The 22953-nt window shown below is 37.0% G+C and overlaps 1 protein-coding gene across 17 annotated transcripts in view; it reads right to left on the bottom strand.

The window, feature by feature from the left end:
- TRIP12 (thyroid hormone receptor interactor 12) overlaps positions 1–22953 on the bottom strand; it is a 151105-nt gene that overhangs the window by 31408 nt on the left and 96744 nt on the right. For 7 of the 17 annotated variants that reach the window (XM_070385536.1, XM_070385538.1, XM_070385533.1 and 4 more), the window contains 13 exons: positions 19112–19260; positions 15680–15715; positions 15500–15595; positions 14316–14408; positions 13961–14122; positions 12802–12870; positions 12542–12707; positions 9680–9797; positions 9405–9564; positions 7451–7604; positions 5186–5414; positions 4739–4857; positions 2065–2272 (listed from right to left, as the gene is read on the bottom strand). In XM_070385536.1, the coding sequence (XP_070241637.1) occupies positions 2065–2272; positions 4739–4857; positions 5186–5414; positions 7451–7604; positions 9405–9564; positions 9680–9797; positions 12542–12707; positions 12802–12870; positions 13961–14122; positions 14316–14408; positions 15500–15595; positions 15680–15715; positions 19112–19260 (1759 nt within the window). The remainder of the gene's footprint in view (positions 1–2064; positions 2273–4738; positions 4858–5185; positions 5415–7450; positions 7605–9404; positions 9565–9679; positions 9798–12541; positions 12708–12801; positions 12871–13960; positions 14123–14315; positions 14409–15499; positions 15596–15679; positions 15716–19111; positions 19261–22953) is intronic. The other 10 variants (XM_070385564.1, XM_070385539.1, XM_070385572.1 and 7 more) reach the window with 3 other exon arrangements.

The raw sequence follows: 22953 nt of genomic DNA, 5'->3' as shown, positions 1-22953 counted from the left end.
ATTTAGTGATTATTTAATGCCAACTCTGCACCAATGTTCTACAAGTGCACAGACACAGAAATTGATTACTTCAGAAAATACCTAGCTATACAAATACCTTGACTACTGAATTACTAAAAGAAAACCAAATAGACAGAATATCTCATTAATCCTTGTTAAACTCCATTGTTAAATGTAGTACATAAATAAAGTATATAAAACAAATATACAATACAAAGAAAGAACCATGCAATCATAAATCAGAAAAAGAATGTTAAATCTGAGTACCTTTTTTCTTTTCTAATCTAAATGACAGTAAGTAAAATAATAATCACAGCACACTAAAGTTAACATTATCAAAATACTTTCCGATATTACCCAAAGTAATTTCATGGTATGCAATGATAATAATATCCAAAATGAATGAATTTATAAATACTTTTATAAAGAATTCAGTTATCTGTAAACAAATGTAGCAGAGTGATAGTGTAAACAACCTATTTGAATTAGAATATATGAAAGACAACACATATGGCCTTGTGCACTATTTTTTACTGTATTTAACAACTTTAGAAATAGTTTATACTATCATTCGTAGAATAACAAAACTACGTAAGATGGAAAAGATTAAAAAAAGTTATGGTTCAGTTAAATTATAATTCAAGTAAGAAAAATTTTGAAAAAAAATTTAAAGTTTTCCAACATCTGATATGTCTATTGAAAACACTTAATAGCATGATCAATATACTTGACAATCAGGACAAGTGAACTTTCAAAGAATAAACTTAATTCCATTTATACATTTTTATGAACTTCTCATTTAAAACCATATTAGAAGAGAAATGAATCACTTAGAGCGCTGAAAGTCTCTCTCTGAAAGTATTTCTCTTTCCTTAGAAGCATTGACTGTCAGAACGTATAATCAACTCTAGTTCTTTAATTTAAAGTAGCTCAGGAGCACTGCATCTCTGTAAGCTGCATCATATTTTACCAACCACTTATGCTAGAGCTCAGGCACCATGCCTATGCTATAGAGTAAAACCCCGCAATGACCTCAGGTTGCCACAGCAGCTGGGGGAGGGAACTGGGCTAGCAAGGAAAGAGAGAGGTGGGCAAGGCTGGGAGAGAAAATGGCAAGACAATTCAACTAGAGAACAGGGAAGGTGGAGGGTCCTTGGTAATACTGCTAGGTCCCAAAACCCTGGACTGTGCCCATTACATAGTACCACTTAAACCCAGCAGCTTCCTAAGATAACACTGGACCAGGAGTCACAGAACTCTCAAAACTCATATATACACCAGGGTGGACAACTGCCACCAGGGGGCACCAAGAGCAGCTAGGATTCTGAGCTTTACAGCTGGTAAGATTAAATTTTTGGACCCCACTTATTAAATATACACTTTACCAAGATCGACTTTTTAGCTTCCATCAAAGGAACAAAAACACTTTTAAGAGTGTGATTTGTTTCAGTACAAAATGATAACCGACATGAGGGCTGGTAACGTTCTCAGCAGCAGAGTACAACAAAGGAATTAAAAAAGAGGTGCAAACAGAGAATTTTCTTAGAATTCTCATTAGCCTTTATTAAGAGCAAAAGTTCCGATATGCCAGTAAAAGACAGATGGGAAATCAGGTTCTTTTCTTATATTCTAAAAATTCCAATTTTTAATATTTTTCACTATATCAATATCTAGATGTCTCAAAGTTGGTAATATATGCTGCAACATAATAAATAATCATTAAGATTATGGTATCAGAAATGAGGCTCAAATCCTTCATCGTTATAGTAAGTTCAAGACATTATGTCAGTCACTTAGCTTCTCTGAGCCTTAGTGCCCTTGTAGGTCAATGTAAATATTAAGTCTCTACTGTGGTTTCTAAACATGGCTCTGTACAGCAGGTTTTCAGTAAGTGTTCAATTTTTTCCCCATTCTCATTATATACCTAACAAAACATACATGAAAAAATGGAAAATGTACACTCTCTGTAGTGCCCTACACCTTTCACTTCCATGGGTGCGACTCAGAGACCAGGGCAGAGTTCCAAGCAAAGAGCACAAGAGTCACTGCAGGACTCTGACTTACCCTTGAGGGCTCAGGTCTAGAGAATCGTCTCTGCTGTGCTGCAAGCTGGGGGACCCCAGGTCAGCCGAGGCATTGGTGGCGGCCGTGGCTGTTCCACTGTTGACCGATGGCGTGGACCCCAAGGATCCGGACCCATTTGTACATGCCTTTGGTGGACTCGTCAACAATGACTCAGATTCTGCTAAGTGTTTTACTTGATGCATTACACCTTTATAGAACAGAGGTTAGAGTGTGTGTTAATCAGGACTACCTCCCCACCATTACAAGATCCCTAAACGCTAATGGTGGTTCACAAGGACTGAATAAAAAGTACGCAAAAACAGGACAATAATTGAGGTGCCAGAGTCTTCAACCTGACTCCAAAAAACAGAAGGAAGTAAATTCAAATTTAAATAAACATATTTATATTGAGGGTGAGATGGTTAGATAGCATCATCAACTCAATGAACATGAATCTGAGCAAACTCTGGGAGACGGTGAAGGAAACTCATTGGAACCTGGTATGTTCTAGTCCACGGGGTCGCGGTGTCAAATGCGACTTAGCGACTGAACACACGTCTCTTCTGAGGCCTTCCAATATGCTCAAAATGTTAAATGGGGTCACATATAAAGTCCTACCAGAAATTTAAAGTACCCATTGTAAGAATCAAAAACAATTACAAAAATCAGTGCACCTGTGGCTGGATAGCCAAAAGATAAGAAAAGGACCTACAATTATTAACTTCAAATGCTACAAGGAGACAAGATCACAATAACACTACTGTCAATAAAGAGTACACCAGCTATTGAAGGGTGGAGATTTTCACATCCCTCCACGTGTACAAGGAGACGGAATAATAACCCATTAAGGCAGAGATTTGTATTTGGGGTTCGATTGTGGGAGGAAGCACATGGGGTGGTGGGCGGCGGGGGGGACAGAATACAAAGGTGTGTGCTCACATGTTCACAGCATTCACATTTTTCTGGGGAAGAGTCCACAACTTTCCATCAGATTATTTATATTAAAAAAAAAAAAAGATTTTTGAGTGAATTCAAACTTCAGGCATTCATTCCACAAGTATTATTTGCAACCATCATATACCCAGACTGTGAGCGAGGCACTAAGAATATGGCCATGGCTAAGAAAAATGTATTCAGGGCACTTACTAACTAATGAGAAAGATATATTTAACAAGAACTTAAAAATACAGAATGAACTGCTTATGAGAAATAAAATATAGTGCTGCTGGAGCATACCATAGGGAGATCTAACAATTCAGGAGGCAGGATAGGTATTTAGGAATAAGTGATCTTTAAGTGGAACCTCAGAGAACAGCGAGACAAGCCACATGCAAAGGGGGAGAACCAATCTAGATATCTCCATATACCTCACCATGTATACGCTATACAAATACTTGGGGGTGGGAAATTCAATCTGATGGCATAGTTGATTGATAGGATCAAAAGTTTTTTTAAAAAATCACTGAAAAAAAAGACCGATTCTCATATTCTCATATATATATTCATATACCAATTCTCAAATCATAAAGCAACTAAAAGCAAATGACAACAAACATAGAATACCTAAAACAAAATAAAAATGCAAGATCAGATCAGCTCAGATCAGTCGCTCAGTCGTGTCCGACTCTTTGCGACCCCATGAATCACAGCACGCCAGGCCTCCCTGTCCATCACCAACTCTAAGGCTAAAAATAAGAATATACACCAAGTGTTTATGTAAGCACAGAAAAGGTACATAAATCTAGTTTGTTAACCATAGTTATTGCCTCTGGGATACGAAGAGAGTTTGCCTTCTATTTCATACAAACATGTAGTGTTGGATTTTTTCCATTATTACTTGAACAGAGCTAACAATAAACAGTGAGAATTTCTTCCCATTTGACTCAATATTATTACACTAGTGTGTCTATTACATTCTCAAGATGTAAAGAGAAATGAATCCCGCATAAGAAAAAGTGATTATGAGCATAAAGAACTGGGATTGAAGACAAAGTATTACATGCCAGGAGAACACCATTATTTTTTGCATCCTCACAAGACCCAAGTAACCTGATAGACCACAAGACCCATAAAGAGATTTCTGTTGAGAAAGAACTTCTTTTATTATCTTTGCAGGTTTAAAAAAGGATAAACACCCTGAATGAGTGACAGTTTCATCTTCCAGGTTTTCAAGAAGAGAATGCTAAAATACCATGTCCCCAAGGCTGATTTCGAAACTGAAATTCCTCAAATTAGAGGACCAGACAAATTGCATTCTGAAGATTATTCCAAGTCTTAAAATATTTCATTATTTACACAATGAAGTAAAAAATAATCCCTTATACAGCTGTACTGATCTATTAACAGGATTCCTTGGGAGAGAAAGTGACCTCTGACTTTTTCAAAGAATCTTTAGGGCAACTGTATGCTACCAGCATAAAAAGAAAAGTCAGCAATTGCTTCTAGGCCATAAACACTCAAATCACTGAAACTTAGTAAGTGTTCATCAATTAACAAGTCAATCTCATACAATCTGTAATAAAAGGTTTTAAAAAGATGCATGTTACATACTTAAGCTGAAAGCATGTAAATTATATAATAGTAACAATTTTTGTTCCACAGATTATAACTATAATTCTACTAAAATAATATTCAGACTAAAAGATTAACCATCAATTATCATGAACGGAATTACCTTCTCTTCTGAAGTAAACACTAAAAATATCAGGTAACTTCTGCATTAAGATCTCTGCCATTTGAAGGGCTCCAACTACTATCTTCAGGTCTTGGCTTGATAGCATGGAAGCAATATGACTAAAAAAAGAAAGCATTTGTATATAAAACATCTGCCTGGATTTGATAATTATTGATGGCCACACAACTTTAAATTTGAGAGCGAAATATTTCAGTTTTGAAACCTGTTGACTAAAATAAGAATTTTTCTTAAATGCTCAACTTTTCCATTTAATCTATTTTTTATTGAAGGTGTCTGTGAATACAGAAAGACAATGAAGGGCTCAAGATACTCCAGATTAACTGTTTTGTGCATTTTATACTATAATATGGCTTTAAAATTTTCTGAAGTTAACTGCAGAGACTTGGGTTTCTAAAATGTTTCTTTTTACCACTTTCATGAACACACCTTGAAACAGCATGGTTTTTCAGGACATCCTTTAGAAGTTCGGCATCCGCGAAATAAATTATCCTAAGAATTGCTCTAAGGCACTTATGTCTGACCGCAGGTCCTGCTGAGGAACTATACACTTCATAAAGAACACCAAATAATGTCTTAATAAAAGACTTAGCCAGTTCCGGATCCTCTTTCATAAGCTGTGCTCGAGCATCATCCTTCTTTAACTCTGAATATCCACCTGCAATAAAAAATGTAAAATCTGAAAGGCTTCAGAAACACAATAAAGCGAGCTAACATAAAATTCAAGTGGATGTACAATGCTATAAAGGAAATTAACTTATATAATGCAATCAACTGGGGTCTATAAAGATGCCCCAAACAACATTAAGACAAATTTTAAAATTAAAAAATTTTAAAAACCACTGACTATTCCAGCTAGCTGCAAAACACAAGGTAGCACTACACTGTACCTCTTATTTTTACTAATACCTGTTCCACAAAATATTGGGGACATTTGAGTACTAACCAGTTAAAACTACTGGTAAGAAATAAACGCAGTTGAAGAAATGAATATTGAGTATGCAGGAGTAGCTCAGCTGGTAAAGAATCCACCTGCAATGCAGGAGACCCAGGTTCAATTCCTGCATTGGGAAGATTCCCTGGAGAAGGGATAGGTTACCCACTCCAGTATTCTTGGACTTCTCAGGTGTTCAGGCAGTAAAAATTCCACCTGCAATGTGGGAAACCTGGGTTCGATCCCTGGAAGAGGGCACGGCAACCCACTCCAGTGTTCTTGCCTGGAGAATCCCCATGGACAAAGGAGTCAGGCAGGCTATATATAGTCCATGGACTCGCAAAGAGTCAGACATGACTAAGTGACTAAGCACAGTAGACATACAGCAAGAAATTGGAAAAAGATGACCGGTCACTGGGCTTAAAGGGAGTAAAGTGTAGGAGAAAGGTAACAGATGAAAAGCTCTAGAACAGGGGTTGGCAACGTATGGTTCGAAGGCCTAACCTACCTCACCACTGATTTTTGTAAATAAATTTTACTGAAACACAACCACTTACATTTGTTTACATACTGTGCATGGCTGTGTAGGGGCTACAAGAGCAGCGCTGAATACAGACTGCGTGGCCTGCAAAGCTTAAAAGTATGCTGACCTTTATACTCTGGGCTAGAACTACAAAAGCACTGAACTAAAAGCCCTCCAGAAAGGAACAAATGACAGAAACTTGAGGGTAAAAAATTCTCATGAATTAAAGAGAATTTTGATGCGAAAGTATAAAACAAAAGATTAGAAAGAACTGATCTGATGGGGTGTGACTGGATCTAAATGTAAAACAGGAATAAAAAGATCAGATTTTAAAAACTGCCTGGGCTGAAGAGAACTAATTAGTGACTGCTGGGCAGGGGGGGTGGTGGGGTGGAGGGTAGGGAATGGGTTGGAGGGAAAAAAGAAACAAGTGAGGAAGATTAAGGGATACAAACTTCCAGTTGAAGAATAAATGAGTCACAAGTATGAAATGTACAACATGGGGAATACAGTCAATAACTATGTAATACTTTTGGTGACATCATAAGTAGACTGATCGTGGTGATTATTTTGAAATGTATGAGGTACTGAATTCACTATGTTGTGTAACCGGAACTAACACAGTGTTGTAAGTCCACTATACCAAACTCAACATAGTATTACTGGGGGAAGGGGTGAGGGACTGGATGAAGGCAGTCAGAAAGTTACAAGATAAATAAATACTAGGGATGTAATGTACAACATGACAAAAATAATTAACACTGCTGATATTATATGAGAAAGCTAAGAATTTCTTACCACCCAAATTATCTTTTTTTCTCTTTCTTTAATTTGTATCTATATGAGAAGATGGATGTTTACTCTAACCAACTAATGTGGTAATCATTTCAGGATCTACGTGAGTCAAACTATTATGTGGTACATCTTAAATTCACACATTGCTGTGTAATTATATCTCAATAAAACTGAAAGCGGAGAAAAACACACAGGACAATTCTGACTAGAGTCCAGGACTGCAAATGACAAAAGTAGGAAAATCTTGGGGGAAGATACCAGTCAAGCTATGTTGGCTGATTTACCGATTAAAGCACATGATAAAACAACAACAAAAAGAACTATTTCCTACCATGCAACTACCTCAATATAATAAAAAACACTCAATAAAACAATTAAATGTTATTGCAAACACTATTCACTAGACAACATGGTACTACTTTTGACTTCAAAAGGTACTTACTAGTGTTAGTATTGGCTAAGGGGTTAGGTTTTCTCTGAATGGCACGTGCTGTTCCCGTGTCCTCATTGATTTGCTGCATAGAATTAAAATCAATAGTATAAACTCGTCCCAGAGTGGACAAGCTTATCTCATCCTCACCGACCTGATGGGCTGCCTGAGAGCAAAGAGAGAGAAACCTTGAATATAAACATGGAGAAACTTATTAACTCAAGACACAGTGGGGACCTCCATAAATGCTAACTTACATATTTGTTTCATCAGGTTTCAGACAGTAAGTAACAGAATGTGGAAGTTTTAATAGTGTGGATATGACAAAACTTACTCAATCAACAAACCATTTTTAATTAAATATATATATACACCCCCAGGACCATTAGGTCCCCTGAGACAAATACAGGTAAAATCCAGTCATGCAGGATCGCTGACACGGAGAAGATACTATTTGTGTTAAAAAGGCCTTGAAGACACTGCTGACAGAAAAAAATCAGTTATCCTTTGGTATAACTTTTGGTACCTTATTCTTAGGTTAAAATATTATTTACATCATGGATTCCTAGGAGCCAATCAAGATCCTCCTTTAAACAAAATGATCCTACAAAATTATCCTTAGGTCATCAAAAAAAGACTTTTACATTGCAATGATGCCCTAAGATTGAAAGGGACACAACTGGAAGTAGAAAAAGTAATCCCAAGAGGTGGCAAGCATTACACAGTATGTATCTCAAATGAGACAATGTAGTTAACACTGGTGGATTTTAGACAGCCTAAAGAAGTGACAAAATATACATTTTTATGGAATTCCTTGGTTGAATGGAAGTCAGGATTCTCAGAAAATACCAGAGAGTAACCTAACAGGGAAAATCCAATTACTGGGAAAATGCTAAAAAGAAGAACGCTCAGCATTAGAGACCACAACCAGCTCATAAAGTAAGGCTAACAATTACAAAAGACTAGTCACCTCTGACTTTCTCAGAACAACTGGTCCTGAGTTTTGATACTGTCATAAGAATTTGATTTCATAACATAAATTAGTGGTTCCAAAGTTTTCCAAACATTCATTTTTAGAAACTAGTGGAAGATAACTTAAAGAAAAAAAGTCTATGTGTAAATGTCCTAAAACATTCTAATTACACAGGCTGAAATTAGAAAATATATTAATACTTGAGTATCTTATAGATGAAAACATTAGTAAATGATGCACGGCATCTCAAATAAAGCAGTGACCAATGCTTCCTAAATAAGGGCAAAAATTTTCCTGACCTGAGAAAGTTCTGAAGTATTTCAATGCAAATTTAATATTGAAGTATGGAAATAAGAATAAAATCACACATAAAACCTCCACAGAAAAATCACTATAAATATTGTGGTATATTTCTTTCCTTTGCTATTATTCTTTTCTTTTGCTGAGTTTCCATGGATCACATAATTTTGTTTTCATTTATAGCATATCACATTGTAAGTAATTAAACTTTATCCCAGTAAGGTCTGTACTACATAGAAGCTTAGGTGTATACCACAATTTACTTATTCACCTAGAGCTAGATATTTAAATTCTTTCTATATTTTTGCTCTTTTAAAAAATACTGAAAAGCAGCCACTTGTATGTAATCTTTGCTTTTGAGAGATTTCTTCTGGATAGGAGACTGAAGGAACTTTTTGAGACATGTAGCCTAACTCCTCCCGCGTTTCCTTTTAGAAAGGAGGAAACCATGGAACAAAGAACTTAAATTACTTGCTCCAAGTCAATCAGGTAGTGAGTAGCAGAAGCAGGACTAGAACATCATGTTTTCTGACCTCAACAGAAATGAGGACCTTGTTCTCAGGAGACAAAATGAGAGAATCGTGAGTTAATTCCACGCTAAGCACATTTACGTCCACATGCCCCCTCCCGACTCCAGCCCTACACCCACACTCCATCCAAAGAAGACATATTTAAACGGTACGAGGAAACTACTACCTCAATGATCCGGCTGTCTATCCTGTTATAGGGGTGCCAGAGGCCCCGGTCATCCCGCCACTGCCATATGGCCCCATCCGTGTTCTGTGCATTGCCTTTCTTCAGCATGGTATCAACTGCAAAAATGCCTTCCTTTGGTAAACATGGCATAAGTTCACTGAAAATGAAAGGTGCAATTATTTTAATAAGTAGCTTTCTAAGCTGTCAGTAAATACCAGGTCTCTAAAGCAAAATGCCCTCCAGTTATTATTAACTATTGGCCCAATCTTTACCAAATCAGAGATGTCAGTTCATACAGTTCTTGAGGACTTCGTGGAACAAGATCAATCTGCTCCTGACAACTTCCATTGGAGGCACCACACAGGAGAAAGTGAAGCGTTTCTGCAATGTCTGTAAAGCCAACAATGAAAAGCCAAAGCCTATGAAACTACTTGTATTGCCATATTTAAAAGGCAATCATTCCCAAGGGGAAAAACAAAAGTATTTTCCTGTTTGGCCATACCATTCAAGATAGGTGAAAATAACTTGGAATTAAAACCTTAAAAAAAAACTATGAAGATTTAAACAATTTCCTTTTGAGGACTTAAGTCATAAGTTCACTGCAGAGACTTTAAGAATCTTGTATTACTTTCCTTAAGGAGCACAGAGTTTGCAGAACAAGTGCACTAAACATTTTATCCTTGATTCACATATATCTGTGTATTTTCTTCAATTCAAATATAATATACTGAAATCGTGTGGCCAAAAGAATAAAACACAGCGATTAAAAGCATCTGAATCTTGCCATTTTGTCATAAGGAAAACCTTTACTTAAATGACAGTAAGCATGCCAACTACCTTTAAAAATCAAGAAAATATCCTCTACCACAAACTTCCATTCCCAGAAGATCTCAGTTTATAGAAGAACTGGGGTGAAAACTTGTCTAATGCATTGACACAGTGAGTGGAACATGTTCCCAGTTGCCAAGGTTTTGATCATTCTAACAACCAGGACCTAAAGACAAGGCTGTGTCTCTGTTGGTTGTGGCATATGGTTCTATATGCACATACAAAACATGTATAAATATTTCACTGAAATGTCCTGCCAGTAATCAGTATTCTACTGTTAAGAAAGTACTCATCATTAATTCGGGCAGAAAGAAAGTGAAGTTGCTCAGTTGTGTCCAATCTTTGTGACTCCATGGACTATAGCCTAACAGGCTCCTCCATCCATGGTATTTTCCAGACAAGAGTACTAAAGTGGGTTGCCATTTCTTTCTCCAGGGGATCTTCCCAACCCAGGGATTGAACCTGGATCTCCCACATTGCAGGCAGATGCTTTACCTTCTGAGCCACCAGGGAAGCCTCAATTTGGTTAGAGGAGTTATGAATAGTTAAATCTCTGCCTCATAGAAATTTCACAAGTAGTGATTAAATCTTTAAAAATTTTTGAAAAATTCATTTTGCCAACTTTCTTAAGAAACAGGAATATATGGCAATGGTGTAATAGTAACTTAAAAAGAAAAAAAAGATCAGAGATTGAAAAAAAATAGAACAAGATAGGTTCATGTTTCCTTTGTGTTACTGAGGGAGAAAGACAATGTAAGTCTAGTGGCTTCTATATGATGAATATGTGGCAAACTTCCTAAAATATGCAAACGAGGTAATTCTAGAACATTAAAAACAAAAACAAAACTTAGATAGCAATTTCCCAAACCAGGATATAGGAAAAATGCTGTGCCATATGGTAACAAGAGATAATCTATGTGCAAACTTCAGGAAACCAAAATTCAAGGGACTTCTAGGAATTTTAATTAGGAAAGTACATTATGACTAAAAAAAAAAAAAAAAAAAAAAAAGATCTTCCTCAAACTTATCTTGGCAGAGAGGACTTTGTTCAGGGCATAAGCAAAACAGTGTTCTCTGGAATACTAAGTTTAGGAATGACAAAATGCTTTATGTCTTCAATAAATCACCTCAGCAACACTATTTTTCTACAAAGAACTGTGCCATGTGCTAAAATTCACAACTAACGTGACTAAATTTAAACCTGAGTTTCCCATCCTCCCTCCCCAACAAGAAAAGTACTATTATACCGCTTAATAATCTACCTGAGGCAGAGGTACAAAGACTGTTTGTCAGTGAATGTCATCACTGACTCCCAAGATAATATTCTCAGAAAGCAAAATTATGGATATACAACTATACACAATTATGAGTGTTTCATACAGAAGTGATCAATGCTCTACTAGCAATAATCAAAATATACAGATGTTCTCTGAAACCCACAGTCTTCTGACATTAACTTGTGAAATCTAAAGTAAAGACAGTAACGGGCAACTACAACAGCAGTTTGTGTGTGTGTTCAGGGGTGTGTGTGTGTACACATGTGTGCACTCACTCAGTTGTGTCTGACTCTTTGTGACACCATGGACTGTATAGCCCACCAGGTTCCTCTGTTCATGGGATTTCATAGACAAGAATACTGGAGTGGGTTACCATTTCTTACTCCAGGGGATCTTCCTGACCTAGGAATAGAACCACATCTGCAATGGAAAGCAGATTCTTTACCACTGAGCCACCTGGGAAGCCCACTAGAGACTGTAATAGCAGTGGTGATAAAATGTTAATATTCTGCACAGGGTAAGGTTGAGAAGGGCTTAGAAATGTTAAACCAGCAAAGATCAAAGCCATTCATCTATGTAAATATTTTGAGGGAGAAGGCATTCTGGAATCATAAAATGCTGGAAAATCTAACGTAGGCAAAAGGACTACCTGTAAGCAGAAGAGAAGCAGTTATTGGTAACATAAACTCAGAATTCTCCTAATGAAGCATCACTGCTGTTGAGTCACTAAGTCGTATCTGACTCTTGTGACCCCAGGAAGCATCATTACTTAACTGATTGTATAGAAAGCAATGACCTTAGCCCTCCAATAGTAAAGTTTTAATACACTATATACTTTGAAAACTGTATGGAGAAAGCATTACTATATTGTCACACCCAGATTTGTTACACAGTAACATTTTTCTTCCTTTACTATCCAGTGCCTACATATTAGTGATTTCTACTTGCTTATGTTGACTCTACTTATCAACAGAGGTTAAACACACACAATTTTTCTTGTTTAAAACAGAATAATAAAATAGCACTTACTTTGCTTCATAAGTTGAACTGCTAAAGTTGGACAATTGGAACACATCAGAGAAAACATGCGAACCACCATTATAAACATCCCAGAACTTAAAATTGGTGGAGTTACTACCAACAGTTGTTGAACATTTGTTAGCAGATCTTTGGAAGCAACCTGCTGGAGTAAATTCTGCAGAAACACAAGAAAAAAAAAAAAAAAACTGTTACATTCTGAGTTAGCAGTTTAACAACTTCATGAGAATATCAACAGACTAAATGCTTACCTCCTCATGTTGGAAGTTGTCCACTAGACGTGCAAAACAAAGGCAAGTGCTTTCTACTGACTTTTTGTCCTGTTTGTTTTTTTTTAAATAAAGGAAAATAAAGTTTGTTAATATAAAACATTTTCACTATCCTAACCCCAAATTCTTCAAAGATGTGAGTTTTGAAAATGCTGTGAACCTAAGCAAGCAATCAGTAAAGTCATGATTTTAATACAAAGGGAAACCATACTGATAAAATCTGTACTTCCTATAAGACCTCAACAAATAAAAAGCAAGTTATATAAAAAAAAAAAACAACTTTTGTGCTTCTACAATTTCAATACCTAAACAAAAACTATAATAAAAATAAACATCCTATCATTTTAAACAGCCTTATAAGTAGAAACTTTTAAAACATTCTTGTGATGCCCTTTATTGTGATCTTTTGCTTTATTGCAGTGGTTGGAACCAAATCCACACTATCTCTGAGGTATGTCTGTATGTTTTATGTATCTAATTTTCCCTGAGATGCTTTTAAGCATATTTTATAAAGATGACTTAAAAGCCAAATCTCTTAAAATCTCTTTAGCAATAACAACACTTTGAAACATTACAAGAAAATTATATTTCTCTACAACCTTCAAACTTGGCTCATCTGTCCTGCAAGAGAGGCTACATGAGCTCTGCTTATCATATAGTACACCAGGCCCACTGATGCCTTCTCCTCTAGAGCTGCTCCTGTTCTTTGCCAGTCCCAGACAGCTGCAATCTACATTTCTTATTTCATTTTTATGTGGAACATACATAGTCTCATTTCTTCTCTGATCTTAATCCATACCCTCTCTGGTCCTCTCTGCCTAACTCAACAGCTTTCAGGAAAGGGTGATCTTTATAAAAGCAAATTCTCATCATATCACATAGGAAACACTCAAGTGTCTGCTGAAATAATAAATTTACCCCTAAAGTCAAAATAGTTGATACCTTGTCATTTGGGTAAATCCATTGAAATTTCATAAAATAACCTAATATGGTCTATGACTAGTTAACAGGAAAAGACAAAGATCAGAACATTTCCAATTTACATACCCAGTTGGAAGATTTAAGACTCCAGGTGAAAATGGCATTTTAAAAAAATTTAATAAACATGTTTTATGCCGCATAAGATAGGTTTGCATTTTACCTGGTGGGTTAGCCTTTGGGTAAGCAATGGGAGGGAATCCGCCACAAAATGAAATTCATCTGGCGTGATACTCTGGCAGCAATTGGCTGCAATTGCTAGCGCGTTTCTTTGGGCATTTATGCTGAAGAACTCTAGATACAGCAAGCAGTCTGCCAAACCACCCTAAAATATAGGAAAACTGTTAAAAGCGAAGAAGTACTCTTTTATCAGCAATTATGAAAAGAAAGAAAAAAGTCTAGCACATCACTTTGGAAACAGCATGGGAACCTTACAGAGGCTGCAATCTAGGAGCTAATACAAATATGGATCTAAAATTCAACATTAAAGGAAACAGTCCTTTGGTAACAACACTTACCGCCTGGAGAATGGCTTTACTGTGTCTACGTGATAACATCTCCAAGGCCGTCAAGGCCTGCTCGGCCACATCAATACACTGAATAACTTGCAGCTGGGAACATACAAATAAGGAACAAGGTTATCATTCAAGTGCTCTTACTTGCTACTCATCTTCTATGGGAATAAACATCTTTAATTTTCATCAATCTATACTGCCTCTATGCTTCCCTGGTGGCACAGTGGTAAAGAATCTGTCTGCCAATGCAAGAGATAACAGGTATGATCCCTAGGTCGGGAAGATTCCTGGAGAAGGGAATGGCAACCCACTCCAGTATTCTTACCTGGGGAATCTCATGGACAGAGGAGCCTGGCAGGCTACAGTTTATGGGGTCGCAAAGAGTTGGACATGATTTAGCGACTAAACAATAAATACTGTTTCTAACCTGAAACCCACCACAGGAAACCAGTGACTTATGCATGTAAGCTATAGCATATTGGCAATATAGCTTCCTTCCAACCATTTTATAAGATGTTGAAAAATATGTTTTAAAGAATAAACTAAATTCAATTATATAACTTTAAATCTTCAGATTTAAAATAAACGGGTTGGTTTATGGAACAAATTTTAAAAAATCAAGTTTTACAGTTTTTAGCATATTTCAAGGTTTTCAGATAATGCAAATTTTATTGTGCATTAAAAAGAAAAAGGTCCTTAAAACAGACCAAAAACAACCTACCACAGACCATATGAAAAAATTTCCTTTCTCCACTGCCTCACTTTATGACCTTGAGCAAGGCATTTTGTCTGGCTCAGCCTCCTCAGCTGTAAAATGAGGGTATAAATAGCTATCAACCTCACTGGGATGTTTTCTAGAAACAATGAAATCATTTTTAATCAAGTGCTTTAAGTTCTTCTCTGAAAGATTTTTACACTAGTGCAATAACTGCCATTATTAAAAATTTTAACACTGGGATGATATAACACAAATGCTTATTAGCATCAGCTTTAAACTACGATCTGCTAAACACAAAACATTTTTCTGGAATCTTGGCTAAAAAATATACTTTAGTTAGATAATGGATGCTAAAATGTGTCTTTTAATGTGGCCTTACAATCTGATATACAACTTTAGAATTCAGTAGTCAGGAGGTCCATTGACTCCTCTATGCCTGCTTCAAACAGTTAGGCAAAAGTAGGATTACCTTTTCTAAAAAGACAGGAATTGCATCAACTACCACAGCCGATGATCGAGGAAGTGCTTCCATCATGTATGTTAAGGCTCGACAAGCATGGTTCATCTACAAAAGAAGCCATGTTCACTCAATAAAAACAAAAAAAAAATAAGTTTGGAGTGAGTCTTTTAAAACATAGCACATACTTACAATATCAAAATTATGTTCCATCTGCAGCAATGTTATCTGTTTAAAAAGATTTCAAAGTATTAGAAGCTATATTCTTAAAATCCTAGAAGTACTTCTTCTATTTCAACTGAAATAGAACAGTATGACTCATGAACTTTATCATAAAAAAAATAACCTCAAGTTAAAACCTAGCATGCATACACAAGAAATGCTTATGCTTAGGATGGCATGACTCGTACACTGAAGCTCTGACAAGGGATAATCATCACCTCATGATTGGGGTCAGCATTCAGGTTGCTTACAACCAACCCTCCTAGTAACACTGTCTCCCGTTTCAGAAGCCCATGAAAACATCACTGAGGACTTATCTGTCAGCAAGTACTTAGTACACAAATAAATGGACCAGAAGCCTATAGAAATTTGTTAAATTAACTATCAGTACAGATTCAGTATCATAGCTTAAACTCTTATAGATCAGCTTCTCTAAAAGTTGAGCTAAGCACCACTTAATTCAGCTGTAAAATACACAACAGTATAGAATTTGAACACAATATTGATCACATGAAAAACGAATTAGGCACTAATTAAAATTCAATGTAATTATTTCAAAAACACACGAATTAGTCCAAACATCAGATCTAATTTTAGTTTTTCTTGTGGAAAAGACCTTAAGCAGTTTCCAACTGTGTTTTTCAAAAAAGGGCAAGCAAAACTGCTACAGATACACACACTCCATCTTCTTTAAGTAGTAAAAGCTACCAAAGAAACTTCCTACTTGGGGAAGCAATCATTGCAGTTCAATGGAAAAGTTTAAATGTGTCAAATTTAAGCTGTAAAGTACCAATTAAATACATGATTATAATAACAGACATCAGATATTCTAACATAATATTCATTTAATATGAATTCTTCTCAGCTCTGAATTATGCTGGGTAATTATATCTATATATGAGAGGTCTTGATAACTATTTCTATTAAATATACCACATAAACCCACAAACACATGCGAGCATGCACACTCTGTCTCATATCACCTATAAATCACTCACAAAAAACATCTACTCTAAATTGAAAGGAATTCTTATGTTAACAGATAGAACAGTAAGTTCTCCAATTCTTTAAGGGGGAATGAACCTTGTAGATGACACCACCCTTATAGAAGAAAGTGAAGAGGAACTAAAAAGCCTCTTGATGAAAGTGAAAGAGGAGAGTGAAAAAGTTGGCTTAAAGCTCAACATGCAGAAAACAAAGATCATGGCATCTGGTCCCATCACTTCACGGGAAATAGATGGGAAAACAGTGGAAACAGTGTCAGACTTTATTTTTCTGGGCTCCAAAATCACTGCAGATGGTGACTGCAGCCATGAAATTAAAAGACGCTTACTCCTTGGGAGGAAAGTTATGACCAACCTAGATAGCGTATTCAAAAGCAGAGACTACTTTGCCAACAAAGGTCTGTCTAGTCAAGGCTATGGTTTTTCCAGTGGTCATGTATGGATGTGAGAGTTGGACTGTGAAGAAAGCTGAGTGCCGAAGAATTGGTGCTTTTGAACTGTGGTGTTGGAGAAGACTCTTGAGAGTCCCTTGGACTGCAAGGAGATCCAACGAGTCCATTCTAAAGGAGATCAGCCCTGGGTGTTCTTTGGAAGGAATGATGCTAAAGCTGAAACTCCAATACTTTGGCCACCTCATGCGAAGAGTTGACTCATTGGAAAAGACTCTGATGCTGAGAGGGATTGGGGGCAGGAGGAGAAGGGGACGATAGAGGATGAGATGGCTGGATGGCATCACCGACTCGATGGATGTGAGTTTCAGTGAACTCCGGGAGATGGTGATGGACAGGGAGGCCTGGCCTGCTGCAATTCATAGGGTTGCAAAGAGTCGGACACGACTGAGCGACTGAATTGACCCTTTTAAGACCACATTTGAGAACTGCTGGAAATAGATTCTTCACCAAAATGACTGTTTATGGTCATACAAGTGTATGGTGATTGATGGATATATGTTTGTAACATTCAACTGTTATGAAGGACAAATCTGGACAACTCACTACTAATAGCATGAGCTGACTTGCACAGGTCCACTAAGTACTCGAATCCAATCAATAACCAGCAAATTAAGAAGAACTAGATTTTGTTAATGTTTTGGTCCAGATTTAACAGCTTCTTTATTTAACTAAAAGCTGCAGTTTAAAAGAGATAGTATTGCTACATGGTAACCTAGTTCTTTATTACTGTTTATTTTTAAATGAACAAAAACAAACAAGGAAGTTAATTCAGGTCCTAAAAGACAGCTGTTGAAGAAATCAATAACTTGAGCATGCATATAAACATAGGTGAATGTCAGAATACAAAGGATAATATCACTTTCATGAAATGTTAAATAATATTAATATGCAAGCCTGTGGGATGGCACAGGTAGGCTTGAGAGCCAGCTTCTGTTAGCAGGAGGTCTGCACAGGAAGAGAGACTGCTCTATTCTTCACTACTCTCTGCTAGAGCAGAGCCAGCCAACAAGCAGAACCAAGACTGTATCATCCTGTATTTGACTGGCTCTCCACGAGACAATCTGATACTCCAATCCTGGTTCCATTTTTCTCAACTTTACTAGATGTGCAAACAAAGACTTAAATGATATTTATTTTAACTTGCAATGTAATATATGCTATGAATATATTCATGTCTATGTTAATCTTGTCTTGATTTTATTCAGATTTAATTTTAATCTTAAATTATAATCAATTTCTTTAATCTTGCATTGTGAATATTACCAAGCCACTACTTAAAAGACTTATCATGTTCAAGGGCCTACACACTTACTAATGGCGATTTCTCTTTTTGTTTTCACATTAAAAAGCATAAGGGATTAAGATGTTAAAAAATTCTAAACATCAACTCATAACTGTGTTGAAAATCATTTTTTTAACTCGTTTTTCTATTGCTGAGTACTGTTGTTTTGTTTCTCCTATTTCTATTTAACATAACCCCCTTTTTTAAGCTGGAGAATCCATTTGGTCTTCTTCTGGCTGGACTGCATGGCCATGCACACAACTATCAAGCAGGAAGTATTGACTGCCTACAAAGACAACCCACAAGTGAGCTGTTTTGTTATTGTCCCATGAATCACGAGTTTAAAAGAAAAAAAGCATGTGAATTTTGGCATAGTAAGTCAAGTTACCACCTAAAGGGGATAACCACTTAAAATGGAAAACTACATGGATCATTTAGGTATCAAAGATAAGGTAACTATTCACCAAGAGATGGTTTAGAAATTTTAGTCATTCATCATTAAGTCATGCACAATCTCTATAGGCCTGAAATAAAAGGATAAGCTGCACTCTACTCTTAGTTCTATTATATTCTAAAGTTCCTAATGACAATGATCATGCTTTTATAAAAATAAGAGCAGCACTCAGGGCATGAGTGGGATAAAATGAGGGGAAAATTCTCTTACCAAAGCTGGAACTACACTCTTGACAGGAAACCCTCCCAGCGTCTCCTCATTCCCCATAACCAGTAACTGACACATCTCAATAACGGCTTGGAGCTGCTGGCTTTCGTCGCTTGCTTGTAGTCCTTGCAGAAGCTGCTGGGCCTTAGAACCTGCACACAGAAATAAAATCACTACTTTTAAACCTTTAAGAAAATTATTACTAGGTGTTAAGTGTAACTTTACACAGTCAGCTGGCTACTTTTCTTCTTTGGATCCCAACTAAAGAGGGATTTTACTCGGCCTTAAAGCAATGTCACAGTTATTTATACTCTCCTCTTTTAATCTTTTTAAATGAGAGATGTTGATTGATTTTAACAGATGCAACAAAAAGTAATATCCCTAAGACTAACATGGACTGACTACACTTAGCATGTGTATACTGAGTTGCTCAGTTGTATCCAACTTTCTGCAACCCCATGCACTGCAGTCTGCCAGGGTCTTCTCTCCATGGGGATTCTCCAGGCAAGAATACTGGAGTGGGTTGCCATGCCCTCTTCCAGGGGATCTTTCCAACCCAGGGATCAAACCCAGGTCTCCCACATTGCAGGCAGACTCTTTACCAACTGAGCCACCAGGGAAGCCTAAGAATACTGGAGTGGGTAGCCTATCCCTTCTCCAGGGGATCTTCCTAACCCAGGAATTGAACCGGGGTCTCTTGTATTGCAGGCAGAGTCTTTATCAGCTGAGCTACCTGCTTTTTAAAAATATGTATTATCTAATGAGCAAAAAGTCTCTTCTGCCGTAATAAAAACCTGGTAAACAATGATGCCCAGGCATCAAAGGAAATGTTATATACCTCTAAACACCTCCATCAGAATAAATGGAATGCAAGTAACAGTGAAAGCACAGAAATAAAGACAAACAGAACAATAATGCATTTAACCAAAGGGAATGCCAAGAATGATTTCCCAAAACATCAAAAGATGAGCCTTTTCACCTCCTCTCACTTCATGTGCATATGCTGCTACCACAGTGCTTTAGAGAACTTCTACTTTAAAGGTTTAATTCCATCCTCAAAACATTTGAAAAATGCTAAGACTCAACTACCACAATAAATAAGTTATCAATAAACTAAGTCAAAAATAAAGTCTACAAATGTGTTTCAAATTTTCCTGGACACCCTCCTTCTTGTAACCATTATTAACTCCATTAAAACTTACAAATGTAAACCTGATGTTATTCAAACCCTTTCATTCTCAAGACCTTTTCCAATTGCTCCTTGTGTATTGGATTTTTCCCACTTACTACTGAAATGAAAAAATCCACTTACTACTGAAATGCTTAGAAATGATACACATTTGGAAACTGTCAATGAATGTAGAATTCACATGAACAGCAATTCCCCCCCCCCCAATTAAACAGGAATGATCTTCTTGGAGGGCAAACACCTTTCAAAGGGATGCACAATAATCCTCACAAAGTCTGTTTTCTCTATTATTTAAGGCTGTGGCTATCGAACTGCAGAATATCACTAACTCTTTTCATCATAATTAAGAGTCCACCCATAAATATACTACAAGAAATTGCAGTTCAAAGGAACAGCCTCTTTAAAATTCTTCAAACTAAATAAAATCAGTTCCACTTAGGGCAGGCTTATCATTTTTGTGTTGAAATAATGTGAGAGAAAAAAAAAATTAAGGGAAAATAACTGTGAAAACAAAAGAATCCTTAGCTGCTTCTGGATTTGTTTTTAAAGAATGAAATCATTCAAAGTACCCTAAAAACCACAACCTAAAATAGGAAAAATTAACACAAGCAATGGTATGTCTTATAAATATTGAGGCTGGCAGTTCTAAGCATATGGATCATTTCAGCATGATCAAAGTAATCATTAAAAAAAAAAATTGTCATAATGCCACTGGTCTTTTGGGATGGTCGTAAAAAGACCTTATCTCAAACTGAAAGCAACAACAGAAAGTCAATGCCATTATTTTCCTTTGCTATATGAAGAGAAATAACCTCAAACAGATCAGTGAATTTTGGTTCTAAGGATTATTTTATACAAAATTACTGAGAATCCCTCCCCAGTCCCCAAAGCACTCTTGCGTACATGGTTTATATCTACTGTTATTTATAAAATGTGTCGGGAATTAAAAGAGAAAAAATTTTAAGTACTTGATTAATTCATTACATATTAATATAAACAAACTTTTTGTGGAAAAGACCATATTTTTCCAAAACAAAAAAAATGTAGTAGCACTATTTTGCTGTCGCTGCAAATCATTTAAATGTCAAGCTTAATAAAACAGCTGTACAGTCACTTTCACTTCCACTCTCAACCTATGATACAAGGTTATCTGAGATGAAGTGGAAGAAAAAAAAAAAGGACCCTACTTTGTCACGAAGATTATTTAAAAGACATGTACCTATTTAACATTGCAGAATAACATGACTGCCAGTCATTTGGTATCTCTGCCTTGATTCTTATTAAGGTACCAGCAGTTTTACACCCACCACAGCTTCTACACTTTTAGTTCAAACGAGAGAAAAGGAAAAATCTTACTAATTACCATCAGCCTTGGCCTTATGAATTCAATGTAAGGATCTCAGGCACAACCGAGGAACTCACAAACTACACTTTGAAAAAAACCACACTATCAAAGGTTGCTGAGAGGAGCAACCCCACATCGAAGGAGCACTGGCTGCACGGGTGCAGGAGGGCCAAGAGGAGCTACGCCACGTTCAAGGTCAGGAGCGGCGGCCAGTGAGGAGATACCCCTCATTCAAGGTAAGGAGCAGTGGCTGCACTTTGCTGGAGCAGCCGTAAAGAGATACCCCACGTCCAAGGTAAGAGAAATCCAAGTAAGACAGTAGGTGTTCTGAGAGGGCATCAGAGGGCAGACACACTGAAACTATAATCACAGAAAACTATCTAATCACACTAGGACCACAGCCTTGTCTAACTCAATGAAACTAAGCCATGCTGTGTGGAGCCACCCAAGACGGGTGGGTCATGGTGGAGAGGTCTGACAGAATGTGGTCCACTGGAGAAGGGAATGGCAAACCACTTCAGTATTCTTGCCTTGGGAACCCCATGAACAGTATGAAAAGGCAAAATGATAGGATACTGAAAGAGAAACTCCCCAGGTCAGTAGGGGCCCGATATGCTACTGGAGATCAGTGGAGAAATAACTCCAGAAAGAATGAAGGGATGGAGCCAAAGCAAAAACAATACCCAGGTGTGGATGTGCCTGGTGATAGAAGCAAGGTCCAATGCTGTAAAGAACAATATTGCATAGGAACCTGGAATGTTAGGTCCATGAACCAAGGCAAATTGGAAGTGGTCAAACAGGAGATGGCAAGAGTGAACGTCGACATTCTAGGAATCAGCAAACTAAAATGGACTGGAATGGGTGAAGTTAACTCAGATGACCATTATATCTACTACTACGGGCAGGAATCCCTCAGAAGAAATGGAGTAGCCATCATGGTCAACACAAGAGTCCGAAATGCAGTACTTGGATGCAATCTCAAAAACAACAGAATGATCTCTGTTAGTTTCCAAGGCAAACCATTCAATATCACAGTAATCCAAGTCTATGCCCCAACCAGTTAATGCTGAAGAAGCTGAAGCTGAACGGTTCTATGAAGACCTACAAGACCTTTTAGAACTAACACCCAAAAAAGATGTCCTTTTCATTATAGGGGACTGGAATGCAAAAGTAGGAAGTCAAGAAACACCTGGTGTAACAGGAAAATTTGGCCTTGGAATACGGAATGAAGCAGGGCAAAGACTAATAGAGTTTTGCCAAAAGAACACACTGGTCATAGCAAACACCCTCTTCCAACAACACAAGAGAAGA

The sequence above is a fragment of the Bos mutus genome, chromosome 2, assembly GCF_027580195.1.
Source record: "Bos mutus isolate GX-2022 chromosome 2, NWIPB_WYAK_1.1, whole genome shotgun sequence".
Lineage (NCBI taxonomy): Eukaryota > Metazoa > Chordata > Mammalia > Artiodactyla > Bovidae > Bos > Bos mutus.
The sequence above is the reverse complement of the archived record's forward strand: the minus strand, read 5'-3'. Positions and strand labels throughout refer to the sequence as shown.